The following is a 21,529-nucleotide window of genomic DNA, read 5'->3' on the forward strand; positions in this document are numbered from 1 at the left end:
TGACAAGATTGAGGGATGTAATCGTACCTCTCTATTCTGCATTGGTTAGACCTCACCTGGAATATTGTGTACAGTTCTGGGCACCACAGTTCGGGAGGGATATTGACTGGCTGGAGCTGATCCAAAGGAGGGCAACCAAAATGGTAAAGGGTCTGGAGTCCATGCCCTACAAAGAGAGGCTTAGGGAGCTGGGGATGTTTAGTCTGGAGAAGCGGAGGTTAAGGGGTGACATGATAGCCATGTTTAAACATTTGAAGGGATGACAGGTCGAAGAGGGAGCAAGTTTGTTTTCTGCTGCCTCAGAGACTAGGAACACAGAGTAATGGATTCAAGGTGAAGAAAAAGAGATTCCACCTATCAGGGCTGTTCGACAGTGGAATTCACTGCCTTGGGGAGTGGTGGAGGTTTTTAAACAGAGGCTGGATGAGCATATGTCGGGAGTGCTTTGATTGTGTGTTCCTGCCTTGCAGGGGGTTGGGCTTGATGGCCCTCGTGGTCTCTTCCAACTCTATGATGTTGATGAAGGCCAAGTGAGTTTGCAACAGAATCCACTACTTCATTTAACAATAAACATTTGTGTCAGGGAATTCTATGAGGTGTCACGATGAACAGAAACTGAATCCAACAAAAATGGGACTAGATTATTTTTAGACACTCCATTACACTGCTAGCAGGATCCTGTGACAGATAAAAATCTATTTCATGCCACCAGAATGAATTATGCAAAGAGGTAGGTTTACCTAAATGAATAGGACTGGTGAAGTTCAGTCTGCTGATCAATGTGAGATGATAAAGTTGTTCCACATCTTATTGAGAATGCAGGGGAGGGGGTTGCAGCTACACCACAGGAGAATTATTTGAAGTGGCAAATCCATATCCAATCCACACTACATGCTATGATGTGCCCTGGAGGATTGTTTTCCCAGCCTTTTGAGCAAATTAATTACTCCCACAATACAGGTACTCATTTTAATATAATTCAACACAGCAATCACAAATTAAAAAGAAAACAAACCAACTGAACTAAAGTTGCCTGACTACAACTGAAAATATCCGGTGAGGTGACAAACAATTATACTTTAAAAGCCAATAGGATGAAAAACAAGAAAATGCCCTCAAAACGTTAAAATGTTTATTAAAATTGCTACATATACCAGAGACCCTTGAACTAAATTCTATTCAGAGAGGAAAATGGGTTATGATTTACTAAGTCAATATTTAAATAGCCTAGGAATTCTGTCTTACTGCAGTCATGCAAATAGAATAATTTTAAGCTCTCTCAAAAATATTCCTCCATGTGTCATAAAACCATATTTCAAATGTATATTTTCCTCATTGACGGACACTCCTTGACTGCTGTACTACTACCCCAAATCCTAGCAACAACCTCTCTCTTAGTTCAACAAAATATTTATCAGTCTTTCTTCCTACCCCCCAAACATCTAGCCACCACCCCTTTAGTAGCTCCACTGATCCAGGTGTTAAGTTCTCATCTAATTTCCTGCCTCCACTGGTAATTTATTCCCCCCCCCCCTTCACACAGCTGCAGATAACCACCTGCTGTGCTTCACAGCTTTTTCCTTACAGGGAGAAATTATCATCAGGATGAACCTGCACAGAAGTACCACCTGCCTGCTCTGTTGCTGAAATATCTGCATCTGAGAAATGTTCTATAGGTCACACAGTATGATCATCCTGTTTCTGTGGATTTTCTCCTATGAGGAGCATCCAGTAAGCATGATAATTTCCCAAATCAATATTACTTTATCCTTTAAGTAAGATTCTCAGAAGAAACTGTGGTTACTCCCCATCCCCCAAAATCACCAACATGAATGGCTGACTTACAACTGCCAAATATTTCTCTTCAGCCCTATTCCAAACCTAAAATCTCCTGGATACGTGATCTCTCCATTTATACAGAACAATATGAAATGTTCAGAAAAGAAATATTTTAATGTTTGCTTTATAATTTTTTTCACAATCCAAAAGAGGAAAATTGCTTATAGTCCTGTTTTACTTAGTTAAAAAGTAAAAATAATAAAACACCTGATCCTGTACTTGCATGGTCCTACAGTATCTAATAGCCCTATGGGGGAAAATGTGGGCTATTTAACAAAGGAAAGGAAAGCTGATTTGGTGGTTATAGCCGAAGACTCAGCAGATTTGGATGCAATCCTTTGCCTAGTTAAAGTGCTCCAGATTGCACCAGCTGCACTAAAGTGATTTACTTACACTCACAGCAACTTCAGATTGTGCTTTGCAGATTATATAAGCAAGTGACAGCATCTACTGTGAACAAAATTAACAATAAAATAAAAATCATCTCTAAATTCGACTCCAAATTGAGTGAGGAGACCCAACTTGTGAAATCAGAGTGAAGGTAAAGATGCATTTTGTGCTCAGCATATGTGTTTCGAAACAGTGGAATTTTTGTCAAATACTGGGAGAACTGAACAAATGGGGTAAATATGCTCCATGGTCACGAACTAATAAACAAAGAAGAAGGGAACCAAAGCTGCTCAAACCACTAAAAACCATCCCCTATTCACTCTTCTCCTTACAGGCCTTAATTAAATTTCAGAAATTTGTGGTTCTCTTGTCAAATTATTTGCTTGCCCACAATCCTTCATACAAGATACTCAGTTTTGGCACCCACTTCACATCACAGGGAATAAATCAGAGTTGTTACAGTATTTCAGAAATAAAAGTTAGTGAACAAACTGAAAGCCTGCCTGGCATTTTGCTTCAAAATTTGCCATGATCCCTGAACAGGCCTTCTCTGACATCCCAGCTCAATGATGGCGAACCTTTTAGAGATCAAATGCCAGGGGCGGAGCAAGGGGAAACTGCATCCGGGGCATGTGTGCGCCCTGCGCCCCTGCCACGCCTCCGTCTGCCCCTGCCCTAGAATGCTCTGAAACACCCCCGCCACACCTCTGGCGTGGGCGTACACCCAGTGCGTTGCTCACCCCTTTCCCCCTTTGCACTATGCCATTGCCAAGTGCCCAAACTGGTGCGACAGTGCACGTGCCCACAAAGAGGACTCTGAGTGCCACCTCTGGCACACGTGCCATAGGTTCGCCACCACTTTCCTAGCTGCATGGATTATTCCTCCCAACCCTCCTCCAGGTACAACCCACCCTAGCGGAGAGGAGGGGTGCCATGCAAGGGAAGAGGAGGGAGGTAGGCATCTGGACATGGTCTACCCACTCTATTGGAGAGAGAGGGCGGAGAGGGCCTGACTCGCATGCAGTTTTTACTTCCCATTGCAGTGCAGTACTAACTGATGGCATGGTCTCAATGCCAGCAGTCTAAATGCTCTGCAAAGCAGAGATTCAGAATACCGATTCACAAAAGCTGGGCTTAAATGTGGAGAATTCCTTAGACCTTGAAAACAAAGAAACTGTCCTTATTACCTCATACTCAGAAGACCCCTGGCCAAAACTGATTTATGCTTAACAGCAGACTGGTAATGTGGTTAAGAATTTTTAGTCACCGTTTCTGAGATTCAAGGTGGAATTTTTGATTATTGTACAAAATGACATGGTAGAATTTTGGACTGTAACACTTTGGAATACAGGTGGGGAAGGGTTTATCTTTTTCAAGAGTTTCCACAAGGAAGGACCCCCTCCTGCAGTAAACTACCATAACAGCAAATGGTATGTACTAAACCAGCGGTTCTCAAGCTGTGGGTCGCAACCCCTTTGGGGGGTCAAATGATCCTTTCACAGGGGTCGCCTAAGACTCTCTGCATCAGTGTTCTCCATCTGTAAAATGGATAAATGTTAGGGTTGGGGGTCACCACAACACGAGGGACTGTATTAAAGGGTCGTGGCATTAGGAAGGTTGAGAACCACTGTATTAAAAACCCTTCTGGGAAGGAATGGAAAGGGAGAAAGGCCAAAAGGCAACCCCTTAAGCCCCTATGGGTACCTCTCCCTGTTTTCACCCTCTCCCTGGTCACCCAAAACCTCAAGATGAGAAACAAGTGGAGTAAGAACAGCCAAGAACAACTTCCCAACTATGACATTAATCACTACCTCACAGGCCACCAGGAAATATAAGATTGGGCTACTGGGAATGCAAGCTTTGGTAACAAGGAGGTTAAACACTACTGCGTAGCATTGGAGTTCTGAAATCCCATTCACGGGAAATCCCATTCCAAACTAAATGAAATGCCACAATGATGCTCAACCTCAAAAATGCACACCTCCAACATCCCTTAACAAGTTATCACCCAGACTACATAACATGTAGGCAGGTACATTATATGCATATATCAGGTACATGTTTTTTAGATATCAGCTACTTTGGTACCTCAATGTAAAATGAAGAACAGGTTGCAAGAATCCATGAGAAAAAACCAAATGGAGAGGCAGTCTGCTTCAGGAAAAAGAGCAAACACTGTGTGCCTACTATGCTATTGCAGTTCCTACGTAACTGCATACTGCAGACATACCCACAAGTGAACAAGACTGTTTTTATGTGCATAAGGCCTTCCATGCTTCCTACAAAAGACATGTTTCAGCACACAAAACATTCACAAACTAAGACCAGGAGACTTGGACAGCTGTCATAGACATCTGTCCCTGCTGCTTAATTCTCATCACAACATGTACAGAACTTAAGATACTGGCTAAGCTAAGCAAAAGTACAAACCAGTGCAGCAAGAAGGCACAGTCTAAAAGAGATATGTTTTAGACATGACCTGACGTACAGAAACTACCTTTAATTGCTCCTTGGGACAGAAATGTACTTTACCCATGCTCAGCAGCAATACCTCTTTAGTGTTTCAAAGCTGAAACCTGGAATTCCAAAGAGATTTCTAGACTGGCTAACAGACTTACATTAAGCTCCAAGTCTAAAAAACAAACATAGGAAAGGCAATTTAGGTTTTATTCCCCAGATAAAGGCTTTGTTGCACAGGAAATGGATGGCTGTTGCTAACTTGCATTTTAGGATCTACACATCTTCCCCATTTGGTTGGGAGGAGATGGATCCACCTGCCTTACCATCAGCTAGCATATCAGGTGTGGGAAGAGATGCAATTAGTCAAACCCCCAAATGATAGTCAATCCTCCCAATGGCTTATGCGCTGCTTGCACAACCACCACCAGAGCGTGCTAACTAAATCACCTGAATGGATAGTGACTTTAAATTCAGCATCCTAAAACCTTCTGCTGAAAGCTAGAAGCAGCATACTCTCTGGTGATCATCAAACAGGCAGACATACTAATTAGAAAAGAAGTAAAAGTGTCCACATCAAGTCAGTACCTCCCAAAATTTCAAAAGCCAAGTATTTGGCTCCCCAAATTCCTGCTTTGTCAAAGCAGGCTTGTAACCATACACCTAGCCGGGCAAATGCTGAAGCTCTTCTATTGATAAACCTTAAAACGAACCCTTTATTCTTTTATTTTCCTTGCAGCCCACAATAGTCAGCCAGTTAACTAACAAAAAAAGCACACATCTGTTAAAAAGTATAGAAAACGCCACCGGAGGAGATCACAGGGAAGGGGGAGGTAGAGTGGGGGAGGATTCCACGGGGCGCAGCAATTTCCACACCGGACTACTATCCTCGCGGGGGGAGGTGGAGGGGTGGAAAGATTGCCTAATATATCCCCGTCCACGCTTACCTCCAGTGATGGGAGCCTGAAGACTGGCGCGCTTCCTCAGTGGGGAGCCACTCTTGGGGGGCACGATGCCAGACGACATCTTGTTGCTTCCTGATGCGCCGCTGAAGCCTCAGAACCGGCTGCCGCGATCGGGCTGGAGACAAAGGCGGAGGCGGCTGTGGGCCGCACCTCCGGCTATTGATTGATTGATGGAGGGAGCCGGACTCCCGCCCAAGGGACCGACCAAAGTTCCCTGCAGCCGTTCGCGGGTGGATGTGAGAGCGGAGGCCGGCTTTTGCCACCCCAGCTTGCCAGCGACTGTTCTTACAGAAAACATTCGGCTGCAGTCCTATTGGGAGCAGCCTTATTGCAGCCAGAGCGGTTTCATATTGCGTGGGCAGGCTAGCCGCATAAGGAGCTCTGGCTTGTAAGCCCTCATTTTCAGTCGTCAAGCCCGCCTCTCTGCTTCAGGAAATCCTAACGAACGAATGAGTGCAGAATGTAGGGCTTCACACGCGCAGGATCAGACGCCTGATACTGCAAGAACAAACACTCGCCCGCCTACGCGTTTGCAAAAATGGCAAATTCCGAGTCGCTGACTGCTATCCTGACTGTGAAAAGCAATTAAATACCCGTTCAAAGGGATCGTGACAAAAAGGCAAAAATCCTGTGTATAGCTTCCCTGCTTTCAGCAACCATCCGAAAATAATTATGGCGGCCTTTCCACTCAAAGCAACCTTCCCAGTCTGTATTTCAAATAAAGGGATTGCACTGCTTTTGATTCAAGTAAACTACATTTGGCCAATAGGGCCGGGGGTGGGGGGGGGGAATCTTTGAGCATGGAAAACATTCAAAACATAAACGCTTCTCCGCCGATCGGGCTTTGAAGATCCGGAGGAGGGAAGTATTAGCCAACCCCCGCCCCCATTCATTTCTACCGGAAACTCCCTATCTGAAAAGCATGAACTGCACCACCCTGTGCTGCTAGGCTAGGGGTACTGGTGGCCAGTCAACTGGTTTACCGTCCCCCACCCCTGTTTTTGGGCTGTTTGAGACCATCAACCCAGATTATGAAACAATGGGCTTCTGCGGAGGCCTGGCAGTCCAGCAGCTTCTTCCGAGATGCCCAGCACGGCGCCTGGCAGCAAGATAGGAGGCGGCGCCTGCGATGAGGGCGTGACACCCCTGGCGCTCAGCTCCAAATCAAATCCAGCAACTTTCATGTGGCGTAAATTGATTCTTATCACCCCTTGGGGGAAAAGTTTGCACATTGCGCAAATGTTTGGCCTGGATACTTGTGAACTTCGACAGCCAGAGATTGCAATAGGGAGCGAAGGGCGGGATTTGGCTTTAGGAGACACCCAGATTTTGGGAGGAAAGGCTAACCTGGGCTTTCGAGCACGAGGGTCGCGTGGAAAAGTGCAGTTAGATGTATTTGAGAAATGGCGCGGGCCGCAGACTAAAAAAGGTGGCTAGTTATTGTCATCTGCAACTATCCGCAAACGGCCCAGTCATTATTCACCTCCAAATCTCAGCGCCACCAACTGAACATAGGAGCGCGTCCTCTTTATCTCCACCGCGTCGCCTTGATTCAAACGAAACTGGGTCGCTGTGCAAAGAGTTGGAAGATATCAACCCAGAACACAGACAATGAAATGGGAGTGGAAGAGCTCGCTGCATCCGCTTCGTCCACATCTCTTCCTGCTGGCGCGCCACCTCGCCATCCCCACTCTGCGGCGGAGCCTCTCAACAAGTGAGATGCGGTGGGCACCCTAACCATAACATGTTCGCTGCAAAGGGCTCTTCTTTCCGGTGCAAGGCATCCTTCCCGCGGGTTCTCGGAACATGATGCCCGTAAGTTTGTAAGGGTGCATTTTGCCACCTGGCTAAATCAAGAGGCCATGAGAAATGTTGTGAATAGATGGCGATAAAAAGGGGGAGGGGGGGAGAGAGAGAAGTGACAAGCCACGAAAAAGACGTGAACATTTCTTTGTTTAAAAGAGTGTGCATTAATCCCTACCTGATGCCATGCCGACCCTGGAAGAGGCTCCCTAACACAAAGCAAGGGAAAAGTGCGTCCTCGAACTACAGCTGTGCTTATCTAAAGGAGGAAGCGTGACAGTTGGCACACACACACAGACACACACCCACCCAGTGCTGGGCTGGTGTGCAACAACTTCCTGTTTAAACAAAACTGCCCTGATCCGCGTTCTTGTGTCTGCTGTTTGGACCGGAATCCCGGGCCTCCGTACTGCAGGGAGTCTGAGGTGTTGGCCGCTTAGATGGGAAAAGAGCAAATACTGGAGTGAATCCTTTCCTGGGTGTTAGCCCCCACCCACCCCGGGCTCACAGGTGAGGCGTCCCAAAGCATCCCTGCTGGGCGCGATTGTGAACAACAGTTTCAATTTGAGAGAAAACTTAATCCTCCTCAGAGAATGGCGCCATCTTGCTGCGCTGTTGTCAACTCCAGGAATTTAGCAATAGTAAACAGAAACAGGCTTTTCAAAGTTGGCAAAAACCAACGCCCCCCCCCCCAAGGAGTTGGTGATGTGATGTATCTTTTTTTTTGTCCTGCCCTTATCATCAATAACATACTGTGAATCTTTGTGTTGTGGTGGCAGCTACTAACAAAGCAACATTTTAAAAAAATCTACAAGTCAATTAAACCTCCAGTAGTCAATCAAAAGCCTTGCTGGGCAAAAGTCCTACCTGGCCCAAACTGTTTCCTAAAAACACTTGGTGGGTGTCAAAAAAGGTATCAGTGGTACTCACAGGCACCACACTGGAGGCCCCTGGGCTATGCCATGCCACCTGCACTCTCACACACCCTACATCTCTGGTGATACCCCTTCTCTAGGTAAGCCCAGCATTGTGGATTAGTAGTCCTTTATATCTACCTCTGAAAAGAGTGAAAACAGACGGAAAGACTTTGCTGCAGGTAGATGCGTCCCTACTTAGAAAAAATAATGACATCTCTTCTGTATGAATTATTTGCACAGCACTCTGTAGGAATAGTTGGAGATGTCACTTATAATGACCAGTGGGATTGAATAAAATTAGGAGTCATTAAAATCCCTCTACATATCCCCAGCAATTTGATAATTGTTTTTGACTCTAGAGTTTTCCCACATAGCCCTTTTAAATGTAAATCATAACAATAACACAGAATGCTGCAGCTAGACTGCCAGTAGACTGGAGCATGTGTCCCCAATAATACAGCAATTACACTGACTACCAATCTGCTCCTGAGCTCAATTCAAGTTGTTGGTTTTTGTCCCTCAGAGTCCCATATGACTTGGGACTGGGGTATCTGAAGGACCTTTTTTTCCCATACGTTCCTGCCCAGGAATTAAGATTGCAGGGAGGTACCCTCCTGACTTTTACACCAATTAGAAATGATAATTTAGCAGATACACAAGAGAGGGCCTTTTAATTGACTGCCCCACAATTATGAGCATCCTCCTCAGGGAAGTGCGCCTGACACCCCCACCCATTGTCAATCTTTAGGAGGCAGTTGAAGATGGTTTTATTTTTGGCATTCCGAATTGAAGTTTTTAATCTGGAATTTTTGTGGGTTTTATACTTGTTTTTATTGCGTTTTTTATAATGTTTTATTTATGTTGTAAGAGTTCTGCAGTGGAAAAAAGAGGCTAACAAATGGTTTAAATAAATAAATATCAGATTCCATCAAAGCTTTCTCAGTTCTTTACACCTGTAATTAGAGGAACTTGCATTCACCAAATATTAGATTCCAAAAACCCCTTTTTCATTTTTGAAATATTAAGGCCTGATTTTGCTAGATTATGTAACGTATTTTTTTTCTTTCTAATAGAAGAAGAAGCCAAAATAAATACTGGAGAGTCTTCAGTTACATAAGTTACAGCTGTGTAAGTCAGTGGAAAAGGCCATCTTGGCCCTATGGCTAACCCTGTTCTTCTGGAAAAATATGAAAACTTATCTGTTCTGAAAGTACTTTAATGAGGAAGAACTGTTTTTATTGCTGCTAAGGTTTTTTTAATGGCTGCTGTTACCGTTATTTATTTTTTTACCATGGCTGAATCATTCTCTCCATGTTTTGATGTTGCTTGGCATTAATTATGATCATAAGCCACCTTAGATTTTTTTGAAGGTAGAAAAGTGGGCTTAAATAAAGTAAACACCTGGGAGTTTGACTTGGGATCTTGCATACTTGTAGTTTTCAATGTGAATTTAAACAAAAATTTCTTAACGAGTTTGGATTGTGTCTGAAGTATTATTCTGTGAAAAATGATATGGGTATGTGTGACGGACCAGAGATTGTCTTGCCTCTGAAGGGAAAATCAGCCACTCAGCTGAGCCCATAGGTGTGCAGTCCCAACATCTAGTTACCTTCAAGAAGGGAGATGAGATGCTGGAAAGAACACCGGAAGTGTTGAGTTCTGCCTCAGCGAGAAAGCATTGACATCTCAGGTTGGCTCAAGAAAACCAGCAGACTGAGTAAAGGGTAGCTCTGCCTGGTAGTGTGGCAGAATGGTGTAGCTCTACCTCTGAGAGAGAAGAGAGTGTTCAATGGTTAGGCCTGTCTCTGGTTATGAGTTACCTTGTACAGTTTACAATGGAATCCTGAGAGGAGGAGGTAGTTGTGCTGTGACTCAGGACGTCGTAGCCACAGTGCATCCATGCCACTTCTTTTTTTTATCTTCTTTTTCAATGTTTTAAAAGACAAACTAAAATTACAAACAAAACACTACTATAAAATGAAAAGGCCTGCTTCTGATTTCTTCTGCGCCAAATATAAACACAAATAATAATTTGCTGTTTGTTCTCTAGTTCCAGATATAGAAATATTATTTGTGTAGCTCTCACTTAATTATTACTAATTAAATAAGTTTTTTGTTTACGTTCATTTTCTTGTTCTCCTAGTCCTCAATCCACAAATCATCAGTTCATTTTTTTCTGCTTTAAGCAAAAAGTCCATCAAGAGTGTCTAGCTATCCATAAACTTAGACAAATTCTTTTCTCTAATCAAGAATGTAAGTTAGGCCACCTCTGCCAGTTCCAATATCTTCACAAACTGTTTTTTTTGCTGTGGGTAAATATGAGGTTTTCCATTTTTGCACATAGGGCAAATTCCCCCTGGCGATTAATCCTGGGATAGTCACCCAAAATATCCAGGTTTCCTCAAGATCTCCTCACAGCCAAACTGTGGAACACAGATCAGTTCCATTTCTGGCACTATTCCCCCTCCCCCCTTATCACTGGATTTTCCTGGACCTGCTTGTATATGCACCTTTTTGAAAAAACACTCCAATGGGAGCTAATAGGAGACAGGGGCTACACATTTGAGGGTCCATAATTTTGGCCCCCATGAACCAAACTTCACCAAACCTGGGTGGTATCATCAGGAGGGCTTCCTAAAGATACTCTGACATTTTGGTGCTGCTAGCTGAATAATTGCACCCATGACAGCAGGTACCCCCCTCCCCCCAAGGGGCAGGCCTAGGTGTCTTCACTAGAAACATGCTGCAGTGAGGATGTTGGAACCTGGATGAAAAGGTGCTGATTCTTTTGAGACTTGGTTGTATCTAGATTAAATTTTCAGTGGGAATTCGGCCATATTCTCACTGCCATTGTCATACAGAAAAATGAAGTTTTTCAAACTGTTTGTCCATAAGACCTAAGTGTTTCATTTGTATATTAGTCTTCAAAATCTTCTGAACTATTGAATATATTTCTAACCAAAATTTTTAGCTTAATTGTAAATCCACCATAAATGGCAAAACAACCCTTCATGAGGTTCATATTTCCGACACATGTTCAGAATATTTTTATACATTTTTGCTAATTTTTCCAGTGACAAATACCAATTTCTCATTGAGACCGGAACCTAACATAAATTTAAGTTCCTTTGGCCACAAATTTTCCCATTGATCCATTTGTATATTGTACAAGGAATAATAGGGGAAGTCCTCCTATGGATTAAAAACAGGTTGAGAAACAGGAAGCAAAGAGTGGGTGTAAACGGGAAGTTCTCACAATGGAGAGATGTAAGGAGTGATGTCCCCCAAGGATCCGTTTTGGGACCAGTGCTCTTTAACCTATTCATAAATGACCTGGAAGTAGGGGTGGGTAGCGTGGTGGCCAAGTTTGCAGATGATACCAAATTATGTAGGGTGGTGAGAACTGCAAAGGATTGCGAAGAGCTCCAAGCGGACCTTGATAAATTAGGTGAGTGGGCTAAGAAATGGCAAATGCAGTTCAATGTAGCAAAATGTAAAGTGATGAACATAGGGGCAAAGAATCCAAATTTCACATACACGCTTCAGGGGCAGAGGCGTTCCTCCCATTGGGCAAAGTGGGCAGTTGCCCAGGGCGCCACCTTGTGGGGGGCGCAAAAACTGCAGGTTCGTTTGTGGGATTTTTTGTATTTTCAGTGTTTTTCCGTTTTTGGCCTGCAGAGGGCGCATTTTTAGGCTATCAGCACCACAATTTCAGAGATTTTTCGAGAGACTCTCCTGATGAAATCACCCAGGTTTTGTGAGGTTTGGTTTAGGGAGTCCAAAGTTATGGACTCCCAAAGGGAGTGCTCCCATCCCCCATTGTTTCCAATGGGAGCTAATGGGAGATGGGAGCTACACCTTTGAGGGTCCACAATTTTGGACCCCCTGAACCAAACTTCACCAAATCTGGGTGGTATCATCAGTAGGGTCTCACGAAGATACTCTGAAATTTTGGTGCTGCTATCTTAATAATTGCACCCCTGACAGCAGGCACCCCCTAAATTTCCCCAGATTTTCCTTTTAAATCCACCCCCTTCCTGCCAGTGCTTGTTTTCTTTCTTTCTTTTATTCTCTCAATGCCTAATAAAGGTTATTATTATTATTGTTAAATCCACTCCCTTCAGCATGGATTTAAAGGGAGAATCTGAGGTCCCTAGTTTAAACATTAAAAGTGATGCTGTTTCAGGATGGGGGAGAATCCACCCCAAAACAGCATCACTTTCAATGTTGTTTAAACTGGGAACCCCAGATTCTCCCTTTAAGGTGGATTTAAAAGGAGAATCTGGCTCCCTAGTTTAAACACCATTGCAAGTGATGCTGTTTGGGGGTGGATTCCAGCATGTCAAAAAATGGACCGGAAAAATTATACAAGACACATGTATGCTGCTAAAGTGGCATTCAATGTATTACCCTCTTATATTTCTAATCATACATAAAATACAAGTGCAACAATGCTTATTTGTATTTCTATTCCAAGTGGACTTCCTTAGAAGGAGCGCAGGGATTTTCTCACGCGTGCTGAAACAGTTCACTCTCAGTTTAGTGCACACTCAAAACAGTCCAACGTATTAGTCCTGCTCTTCATATATTTGTATCCAAAACCATGAGTCATAGGATATTATCCTGAGCATTTTACAAAGTTCTTATTCTTCAAGAGTATGGCTTGTTATTTCTGGATGCGATGGCTGAAATCTTACGTGATCTCCTTCTGCAAGAGTCCATTTTAAAAGGAGCCAACTTGTTTGCAATGCGAGGAGAAAAATTCAGCAAGCAAAAAAGTTCAGCATGAGGCAGAAGCTAGTCCCAGGCATTAACTAAAAGGCACCCCGATGCCTTCTTCAGTGCTCCCGTCTTCAATAAGCAATATTTTAATGAATTCAGGGAATTCCTTAAATGCTACATTTCTCATAAATCCTATATGTGTCTAACTTTTTTAAACAGATTTAATAAATCATTGTTAATAAATATTTACCCAAGCGGTGATGTGTTGCATGTAGTTCTATATATCCTAGCTACTATGTGATTAAGCAAGCTGCAGCTGCTTTTCTCTATCTGGAGTGTTTTAAAGAGGCCACATCCCAGCTAGCATTTCATCAAAGTCCATTATAGGTAACAAGAAGAATCTAATTCTCTATTTGAGACCATATTTGATGGGATTTTAGAATATGAATACCATTTTGTTTCTTATTTATTTACTTATATGACTTAGTGTACATTCAGGAAATGACAATACGTGTCTCTTGGGAGTTAGAGATGCAAAGGAATACATAGAGTAATATAGGAACAAAAAAAGAAGATGGAGCCACTAGTGGAGCATTTTACTTTGAAGGCTTATACAATGGGATTTCCAATTTATGGTTTTGTACCATCATCAGCGATCTAGGAGCAATGTATAGATGCAGGAGAGTGCTCCTCCAGCAAGAAACAAAATGGTCTTATATTTCTAAAATCCTTATCTCAAACCCAGGTCCTAAATATAGAATTAGATTTTTCTTGGTACCGCCAATTTGGACTTTGATGAGAATGCTGGCTGGATAATCTCTTTAAAGACGCTGAGATAGAAAACGCAGCTGCGGCTGTGAAATCGCATAGGAAATGAATATATGGAACCGCATGCAACTTACGTCGCCGTTTGAGTAGTGTTTATTAACGCGTATTTGTGGAATCTGTTTGAAAATGGTGCATATGAATTTATGAGAATGTATATGACATGGAATTTTAATCTGTTGTATTGCTTGATGAAAGGCGAACGCTGAAGAAGGCATCCGAAAAGCTTTGGATATGGGACAAGCTTCTGCTAACTGAGCTTTTTTGCTTGCTGAAATTACTCCGCATTGATACGACTGAAGGCTCACTTTAAATGGACTCCAGAAGAGGATCGCGTAAAGATTCCGGCCAGCGATATCCAGAATAACGGCAATACTCTTTGAAAGGGAATAAGAACTTTGTAAATGGCGGGATAATATCCTATGCGTATAGTTTTGGATACAAACTATATGAAGAGCAGGACTAATACGTTGGACTATTTTGAGTGTGCGCTAAACTGAGAGTGAACTATTTCAGCACGCGTGAGAAAATACATGCGCTCACTTCTAAGAAAGTCCGCAGAATAGAAATACAAAATAAGCATGATGATTGCACTTGTATTTTATGTATGATGCATCTCAAGAGGGTAATACATTGAATGCCACTTTAGCAGCATACGTATGTCTTGTATAATTTTTCCGGTCCATTTTTTGACACGCTCTTTGAGACGCACGTTTCCATTCATAAATTGGTGGATTCCAGCATCACTTGTTTAAACTAGGGAGCCCAGATTCTCCTTTTAAATCCACCTTAAAGGGAGAATCTGGGGTCCCCAGTTTAAATAACATTGAAAGTGATGCTGTTTCCCCCAATTGGGGGGATTGGATACAACACCCATGGAATATTTTCATAGCCGGTAATAAAACGTTTTGAAAGCATTTTTAAGATATTTTCAAAGGAAAAGAACATGGCTTTCTGCTGTGGCGCATGGCCCCATTTCCTGTATTTCCTTAGTTGTAAGGGTTGGGGCATGTTCTATAATGTGATGAGTGGCTTTGAAACTGATCTGAGTGGAAAGAAATAATTTATTTTGGGTCGCCGGTGGGAGAGAGTAGAAAGCCCCTGTACAGAGCATCAAACTCAGGTTTTGCCCAGGGCTCCCAGTTTGTCTAGAGTGCATGCTGCCGTACGGGGGTCCAGTGCTGTGGTCACCAGATCAGGAAAGGGATCATGGGCATCTTAGTTGATAGTTCCATGGGAATGTGCATGGCGGCTGTGAAAAAGGCAGGCTCCGTGCTGGGGATGGTCAAGAAAGGAATTGATGATAAGGCTGCAAAGATTGTCATGCCCTTATATAGAAGCCAGTGAGTGCGACTGCACTTGCGGTACTGTATGTTCAGTTCTGGGTCACCACACATCTCGAAAAGGATATCGAAGAAATAGAAAGAGTGCAGAGAAGAGCAGCGAGGGATGACTGAAGAGTTGGGGCGCCTTCCTTAGGAGGGAGGCTGCAGCATTTGGGGACTCTTTGGTTTGGAGAGGAGAAATCTGGGGGGGGGATATGAGTTAGAGTCTGTAAAAGGTATGGATGGGGTAGAAGATGTTGACGGAGGGAGATTTTTCTCTCTTTCTCCCGCAATACTGGAACCAGGGGGGCATTCATTTAGAAATGCTGGGGGGAAGAATTGGGACTAATACGAGGAAGCATTTCTTCATAGCGTGGCAACGTTAGTTATTTTTGTTTAGAATGTATTTTTTTTTTTTTTTTTTTTTTACAGGTGATGGCCGCTAACCTGGATAGTTTTAAAAGGGGCTTGGATAGATTTATGGAGGAGAAGTCGATGTATGGCTACCAATCTTGATCCTCCTTGATCTGAGATTGCAAATGCCTTAGCAGACCAGGTGGTCAGGAGCAGCAGCAGGGAGGTGCAGGCAGCACCTTCACCTCCTGCATGTGAGCTCCCAAAGGCACCTGGTGGGCCACTGCGAGTAGCAGAGTGCTGGACTAGATGGATTCTGGTCTGATCCAGCAGGCTTGTTCTTATGTGCTCAAAACTACTGGCTCATTTATCATACACTCTTTCACTCCTCCTTCTGTTTCAAAAGTCATCAGAAGCATATACATTTTGGCAATAGCATGATCATTATTCTTACATAATTCTACTTCAAATTCAATCTTAGAGTCTTCAAAGCCTTTTATCTTCTTTGGTAGTGCAATCCATGTGGGGTGGGGGGCAAAAGGACTTGTAGAAGCAGCATGACAGCATGCCAATAGCAGGTGCTCATTCCCACAATCCCCTAAAAAAGAAACCATGCGCTGAAATTGCTTGAGGCTAACTTACTTTGGCGACAAGGCTAATATGCAGAGGTGGGATGCAGCCTATTCACACCTATTCGGTAGAACCGGTTACTAAAATTTTCTCAGTTCGGAGAACCGGTTATTAATGATTAACTCCACTATGGACAAGGGTAATCTCTGTCCCTGGGTACAACAAATCTCGTCAAGTGGGGGGATGCAAAATCGCATCCCTCTGACCCCCACTGCCCCCCTTGGCCCCCGCCATGTGTGTACGAACTGTATGAAATAAATACAATGTGTAAGTGAATTCTCTCCTTTTTTATTTCATTGGTATACAAGGTTTAGGAGAGTAATATAGGTAGAGATTTTTCATTTTCTTTTCTCACTTAGAAATTTATGTTGGAAAGAAAGGAGTTTTAAACTACTCTTTTAGATTAAGGATTTTGGATCTCTCCCTCTGTAGTAGTTTTCTTTCCGTGGCATAGATAGAAGTAGTTATAGGAATCTGGAGGGGAAGTAGAAAGTAGGGAGGGAGGGAAATGCTCTCTAGGAGGGAGGCAATATAGGATGTGTTTAGTTCTGCAGGGGTTGACAGAGATAGACAATTAGATATGTTTGTAATATGTTAACAATTGTAAACAGTTTTTGGTTTCTCTCCTTACTTATGTTATTATTTAAAATCTATCAATATAAAATAATCAATATAAAAAATCAATCAATATAAAAAAGAGATAATACACTACCATATGGTATATTGCTTTTTTAATACTTTAAACTGTCATTATTTGAATCTGCAGTGGGGGCAAGAGAGGAACTGCACCTGGGGATGCAGCCCTGCGTCCCCTTGCCACAGCCCATGGGATGCCCCACTTGGAATGCCTGGCCACGCCAGTGGAAGTGCCCATGCCCAGCCCCATTGGCGCTACGCCACTGTTTGAATCCCACCACCATCGGAACCTGTTACTAAAATTTTTGAATCCCACCACTGCTAATATGCCCAAGCACAGAAGCTTTTGCGCACACTGACACTCCTACCAGTCACGGGAACCTTGTCAGCATGAGCGTGACATTCCCAGGGGCAGAGCTAACTTTAGTTGGCTATCACAGGGCTTTTGACCCAGGAGTGCCCCCTATGCCACCTAGCAACGTATGCCATGTTTTAGTGTGGCATACCCCATTGGGTGGCAATAGGGGTTTTCAGGTTGACCAGGGAGTTTTTCACTTTTCTGTGTTTCCTGCAGCCTAGAGGCCAATTGGGAGGTAGAGCGCCTGTACTAGCAACCCAGTGCCTTCATACCGAGATTATGTCGAGTTCCCCCCCCCACACACACACACACAAGTGCAGTATAAGTCTTTCTAATAATTTTGTATAACAAAAACCACTGACAGGTATGTCCCTCTATTACTAAATCTTCTCTTGATTTCATTTTACAATCATCTTGAGGAAAATCTAGTATGTCACAATATATTAACCACCTACTTTTAACTATAATTTCTTGTTGGTATAGTGCTTCTTGTGATGAGATGTTTTCTGATGTTTTCTGATACAACCTGGATTTATATTTTTCCCATATTCCCTGTGTGGCATGTTTAACATAATGATTTTTAAAATCTCTATTGACTTCGACTTTGTCATACCATAAATAGGCATGCCATGCAAATTTTATATCATGACCTTCTAATTCCAACAGTTCTATTTCTCAGCAAAACCCAGTCTTACAACCAAACCAGGTGACAGGTGACAGAATACAATTTCAAGTCAGGGTAACCTAATCCTCCTCTTTCCATTGCATCTTGTAGAATTTTTGTATTTAATCCAAGGTTTCTTCCCTTGCCAAACAACATTTGATATAGCCTTTTGCCATTGTTTAAACGGGATATCATTTACTAACCTAGGTATTGCTTGAAACAAATAACATTCTAGGTAAAACATTCATCTTAATCACAGAATTGTCCCCCAACAATGATAACTGGAGTGTGTTTCACCTCAACAATTTAAAAAACTTCATTCCATGTTTTGACATAATTATTTAGAAATAATATATAATTTATATTTGTCAACATAATACCCAGATATTTCCCCTTTTTAAAACTTTGAGATCCATTTTACCCATCTACTTTATTTTATTCTGTAGACAATTTTTTTTGTTACAATTCAGTCCCATCCAAAGGGGAGGTGGGCTGGGTAGTGATCTGGGATGGCACCAGAGGGAAGCAGCCACACCTCCTTCCAAACTGTCTGAGTGGTGGTGATGCCAGCGGATAGCAAGAGAAAGCCACCTGGCTTCCTGCCCAATGAGATAACAAAAGCAACATTGTTCCCATGGGACAAGAGGGCAGGGGAAGCCTAGTGGCCAAGAGTGTGTGAAGCCATGAAGTTACGATCAAGGAAAGAAAGAATGCACAGATGGCAGTAGTTACACATAGCAGGCTGGTTACATATATTTTAATAGCAGCAGCAATTTGTTATTTAAGCAGGTATATGGTTCCAGGAATGTTTCTCAATCAACTAGATCCCCCTACATCGATAGCATCCACTTGACACTGCCCCCCCACCCTCGGGTTGCATTCTTAATCTGATTCTAGCTAAAGGGCATGCTAGTGTAGGTGGAATCCTGTATGTAAGAGGGGATCCAAACAGGTGGTTAATCAATAAAATATCTGTGCCTGAAAGCACTGTAGAAAAGTCTAACTGGTAGTTAGTAACTACTCTATGAAGTAATAACCAGTTTAAATTTTTCACACCTCAGTCAGGTTTCTACTTTGACTAGCTGGAGACCTGTGCTGCTGGTTGTTCCTTTAAAACCACCATGTAAATAAATAAATCTTCTTAGTTGTTTACATATTAATCCAGTCTCAGTGATCTTAGTAATCTTGTGCTCCACAAAACTTACCTCATAGAAGCAAACTCAAAACCTGGAAACTGAGGAGAAGGTTTATATTCAAAACAAACCTAGATCCAAAAAATCTTAGAGGCTGCGTCCTCAGTAGAAAAATAAAAAGCTTTTCACAGTATGATCAACCATATTCCGGTATATCAATAAGTAATAATTCTGATTTTGTTAGATATGGTTTTAGGGTTTACTGCCAGCAAAATAAAGGTCTTTCACCTTTGGCAATCCACTTTCCATCAAAAACAACAAAGTCAACCCCATTGAAGTTTCAGTACTGTGAGAAGGGTTCCCTAAATTTTATTAAGGTTAGCCACTAGGCGGGGATAGAGCGCATTTTCTTGGAGGGCCTGTTACAATATGCGGTCAAGATGTGAATACTACAGCTAGCTCAATCTTCTCAATTCTTGGAAGCTTGGCAGGATTGGCCTGCTCAGATTATATAGGCTGCAGTGTTGATAAGGATATCTCCTTTTCATTGGACCTTAAACTTATAGAAGTGTGGCACAGACATCATAAAGTTTTCTCATATCCCCCCATGCCTAGTAATGCTTCCAGTGCTCAAATTCTGTGTTTCTTGATGCTAACACAAGTTGAAGACCATCTGTATTTTACAGACTACATTGATCAGTGACCTATTCTAGACCTGTGGAACTCAACAATCAAATCAGTTCTACATCTTTCTGAGGAAGTGTCCAGGAAATCATTCTCAGAGTTGTTCACTTCCAGAAACACTGCCCTTAAGGTAATCTTCTGTGCCAAATGTCTCCATTCCTATTTAAAAAACCTCTAAAATTCTACATGCAGAAAAAACATTCTGCAATCACATTAGGTAAACTAAGGAAATTAGGAAAATGTGGCTGCAGAATTATTTTGTATTTCCCCCCTGCTCTTATGAGTAAGTATAGTCAAAAAGTGGCATTTTTATTTATACCTTGCTTTTCTCCCTTCAGTCAGTTATCAGTTGCCATTTAAAAAATCACAAGGGTTCTCTTCCCAAGATCGGGAACAGAAGATCCACTCCATCCCCTTTAGTAGCTCTGGTTTTATGTCTTTCACAGCAGCCCAGCTTTCATGGGAATTTAGAAGGTGAAGCTTCACCTGACAGGAGACTTTATTGGGCAATAAAGCATTATAATACACAAGAACATACAAAATTACCAGGCTAAAAAAAGTGTGAGTCCAGTGGCACCTTTAAGACCATTAAAAGTTAATTATAAACTTTCATCCTTCACATCCACTTCTTGGATACCAGACTGTGATTAGATAACTTCCTTAGGATAGGCCATTGGCCTGGTCCTCCAGTGAGTACATACTTCCATATAGAAACTCCACATAGGGCTAAGATGTATACTACAGCAGTAAAGGTCAGTTGTCATTTTGCTACAAAATACAGTGGGGCAGTTCCTTTTAATGGAAATAAAAGCCATGTAATATTAGACTGATACCTCACAACACTGTAACTTCTGGTCATGAGTCACATTTTGGATAGCAAACCAGGTTTCTCATAGAGAGACCCAGCTTAAATAAAGAAGCATCAGTCACCCAATTTTCCAAAATCTCTTTCATCTTGCTTGAAGCACATGCAAATAGGACATCTGCTCTGTGGGAGCCTGGTTCCAGTGCTTACTCTTTCAAAAGGAATACTCAAAAGTACTCACTGTCCACACAGCAGTCAGAAATACACATTGTAAAGCATGGAAATGTTATCACAAAGTCTGACATCCCATACACAAAGAAAGGGCAATATGCCCAGACATATTGTAAGTGGCAGTGCTAAAGGAAGAAAGACTCCATTTATTATTGGATTGAATTCCTTAATTATATTGAATTGGCTAAAGGATTGTAAAGGTAGTCTGTTAGGGGGGGAAAGAATAGCTTTGCGGTACAGTTGTAGAAGATACAATTACCTATAAAGTCTTTTATCATGGTCATATGGAATATGATTTTATAAATAAATGTTTCTATCATCAGAACTGACACATTAAGCATTTAGACATATATTGTCTCTGAATAGTTCTGTTTTAGGTTTCTTGGATAATGGACACAAACCTGGCATAATTTTTAATAACTTCAGCAACGTTTCAAGGGTCATTTTCGTGGAGAGAGGGTGTTGGGATATTGCAAGTGTCTGTCACAACTCAGTTATAAAAGGGTTAACTGTTTGTATGTAAACAAGTTGCTGAAGTCACTGTATATGATCTGATCTATTGATTAACTGTTGGTCAGTCAGATAGCCATTGCTTACATGTTAGTGAGAAAGTGCATCTGAAGTTATAAAGTTAACTCTGTTTCTCTGAGCAGACACGACACCACTACCATGAGCATGAGACAGCAAATAGGTACCAAGATGTAACCAAACATACAGTAATGTAGATGTGTAACAGGAAAGATTTATTATTTTATCTCCATGTAATCCTCCCTTTATGGTTAGTAAACTCT

General features: G+C 42.3%; 2 protein-coding genes across 5 annotated transcripts in view; one reads left to right on the forward strand and one right to left on the reverse strand.

The window, feature by feature from the left end:
* AMPD2 (adenosine monophosphate deaminase 2) overlaps positions 1 to 7,700 on the reverse strand; it is a 56,193-nt gene extending 48,493 nt beyond the window's left edge. Inside the window, exon 1 of one of the 4 annotated variants that reach the window (XM_048496130.1) lies at positions 7,633 to 7,700. In XM_048496130.1, coding sequence (XP_048352087.1) covers positions 7,633 to 7,642 — 10 coding nt within the window. In that variant the 5' untranslated portion in view covers positions 7,643 to 7,700. Of the gene's footprint in view, positions 1 to 5,633; positions 6,330 to 7,632 lie in introns of those variants that run through there. The other 3 variants (XM_048496127.1, XM_048496129.1, XM_048496128.1) reach the window with 3 other exon arrangements.
* The window catches only part of GNAT2 (G protein subunit alpha transducin 2), a 50,929-nt gene continuing 36,601 nt past the window's right edge, over positions 7,202 to 21,529 (forward strand). Inside the window, exon 1 of the mRNA XM_048496135.1 lies at positions 7,202 to 7,466. The gene's annotated coding sequence lies outside the window, so the exon portion shown is untranslated. The remainder of the gene's footprint in view (positions 7,467 to 21,529) is intronic.

The sequence above is a fragment of the Sphaerodactylus townsendi genome, linkage group LG05 (genome assembly GCF_021028975.2).
Source record: "Sphaerodactylus townsendi isolate TG3544 linkage group LG05, MPM_Stown_v2.3, whole genome shotgun sequence".
Lineage (NCBI taxonomy): Eukaryota > Metazoa > Chordata > Lepidosauria > Squamata > Sphaerodactylidae > Sphaerodactylus > Sphaerodactylus townsendi.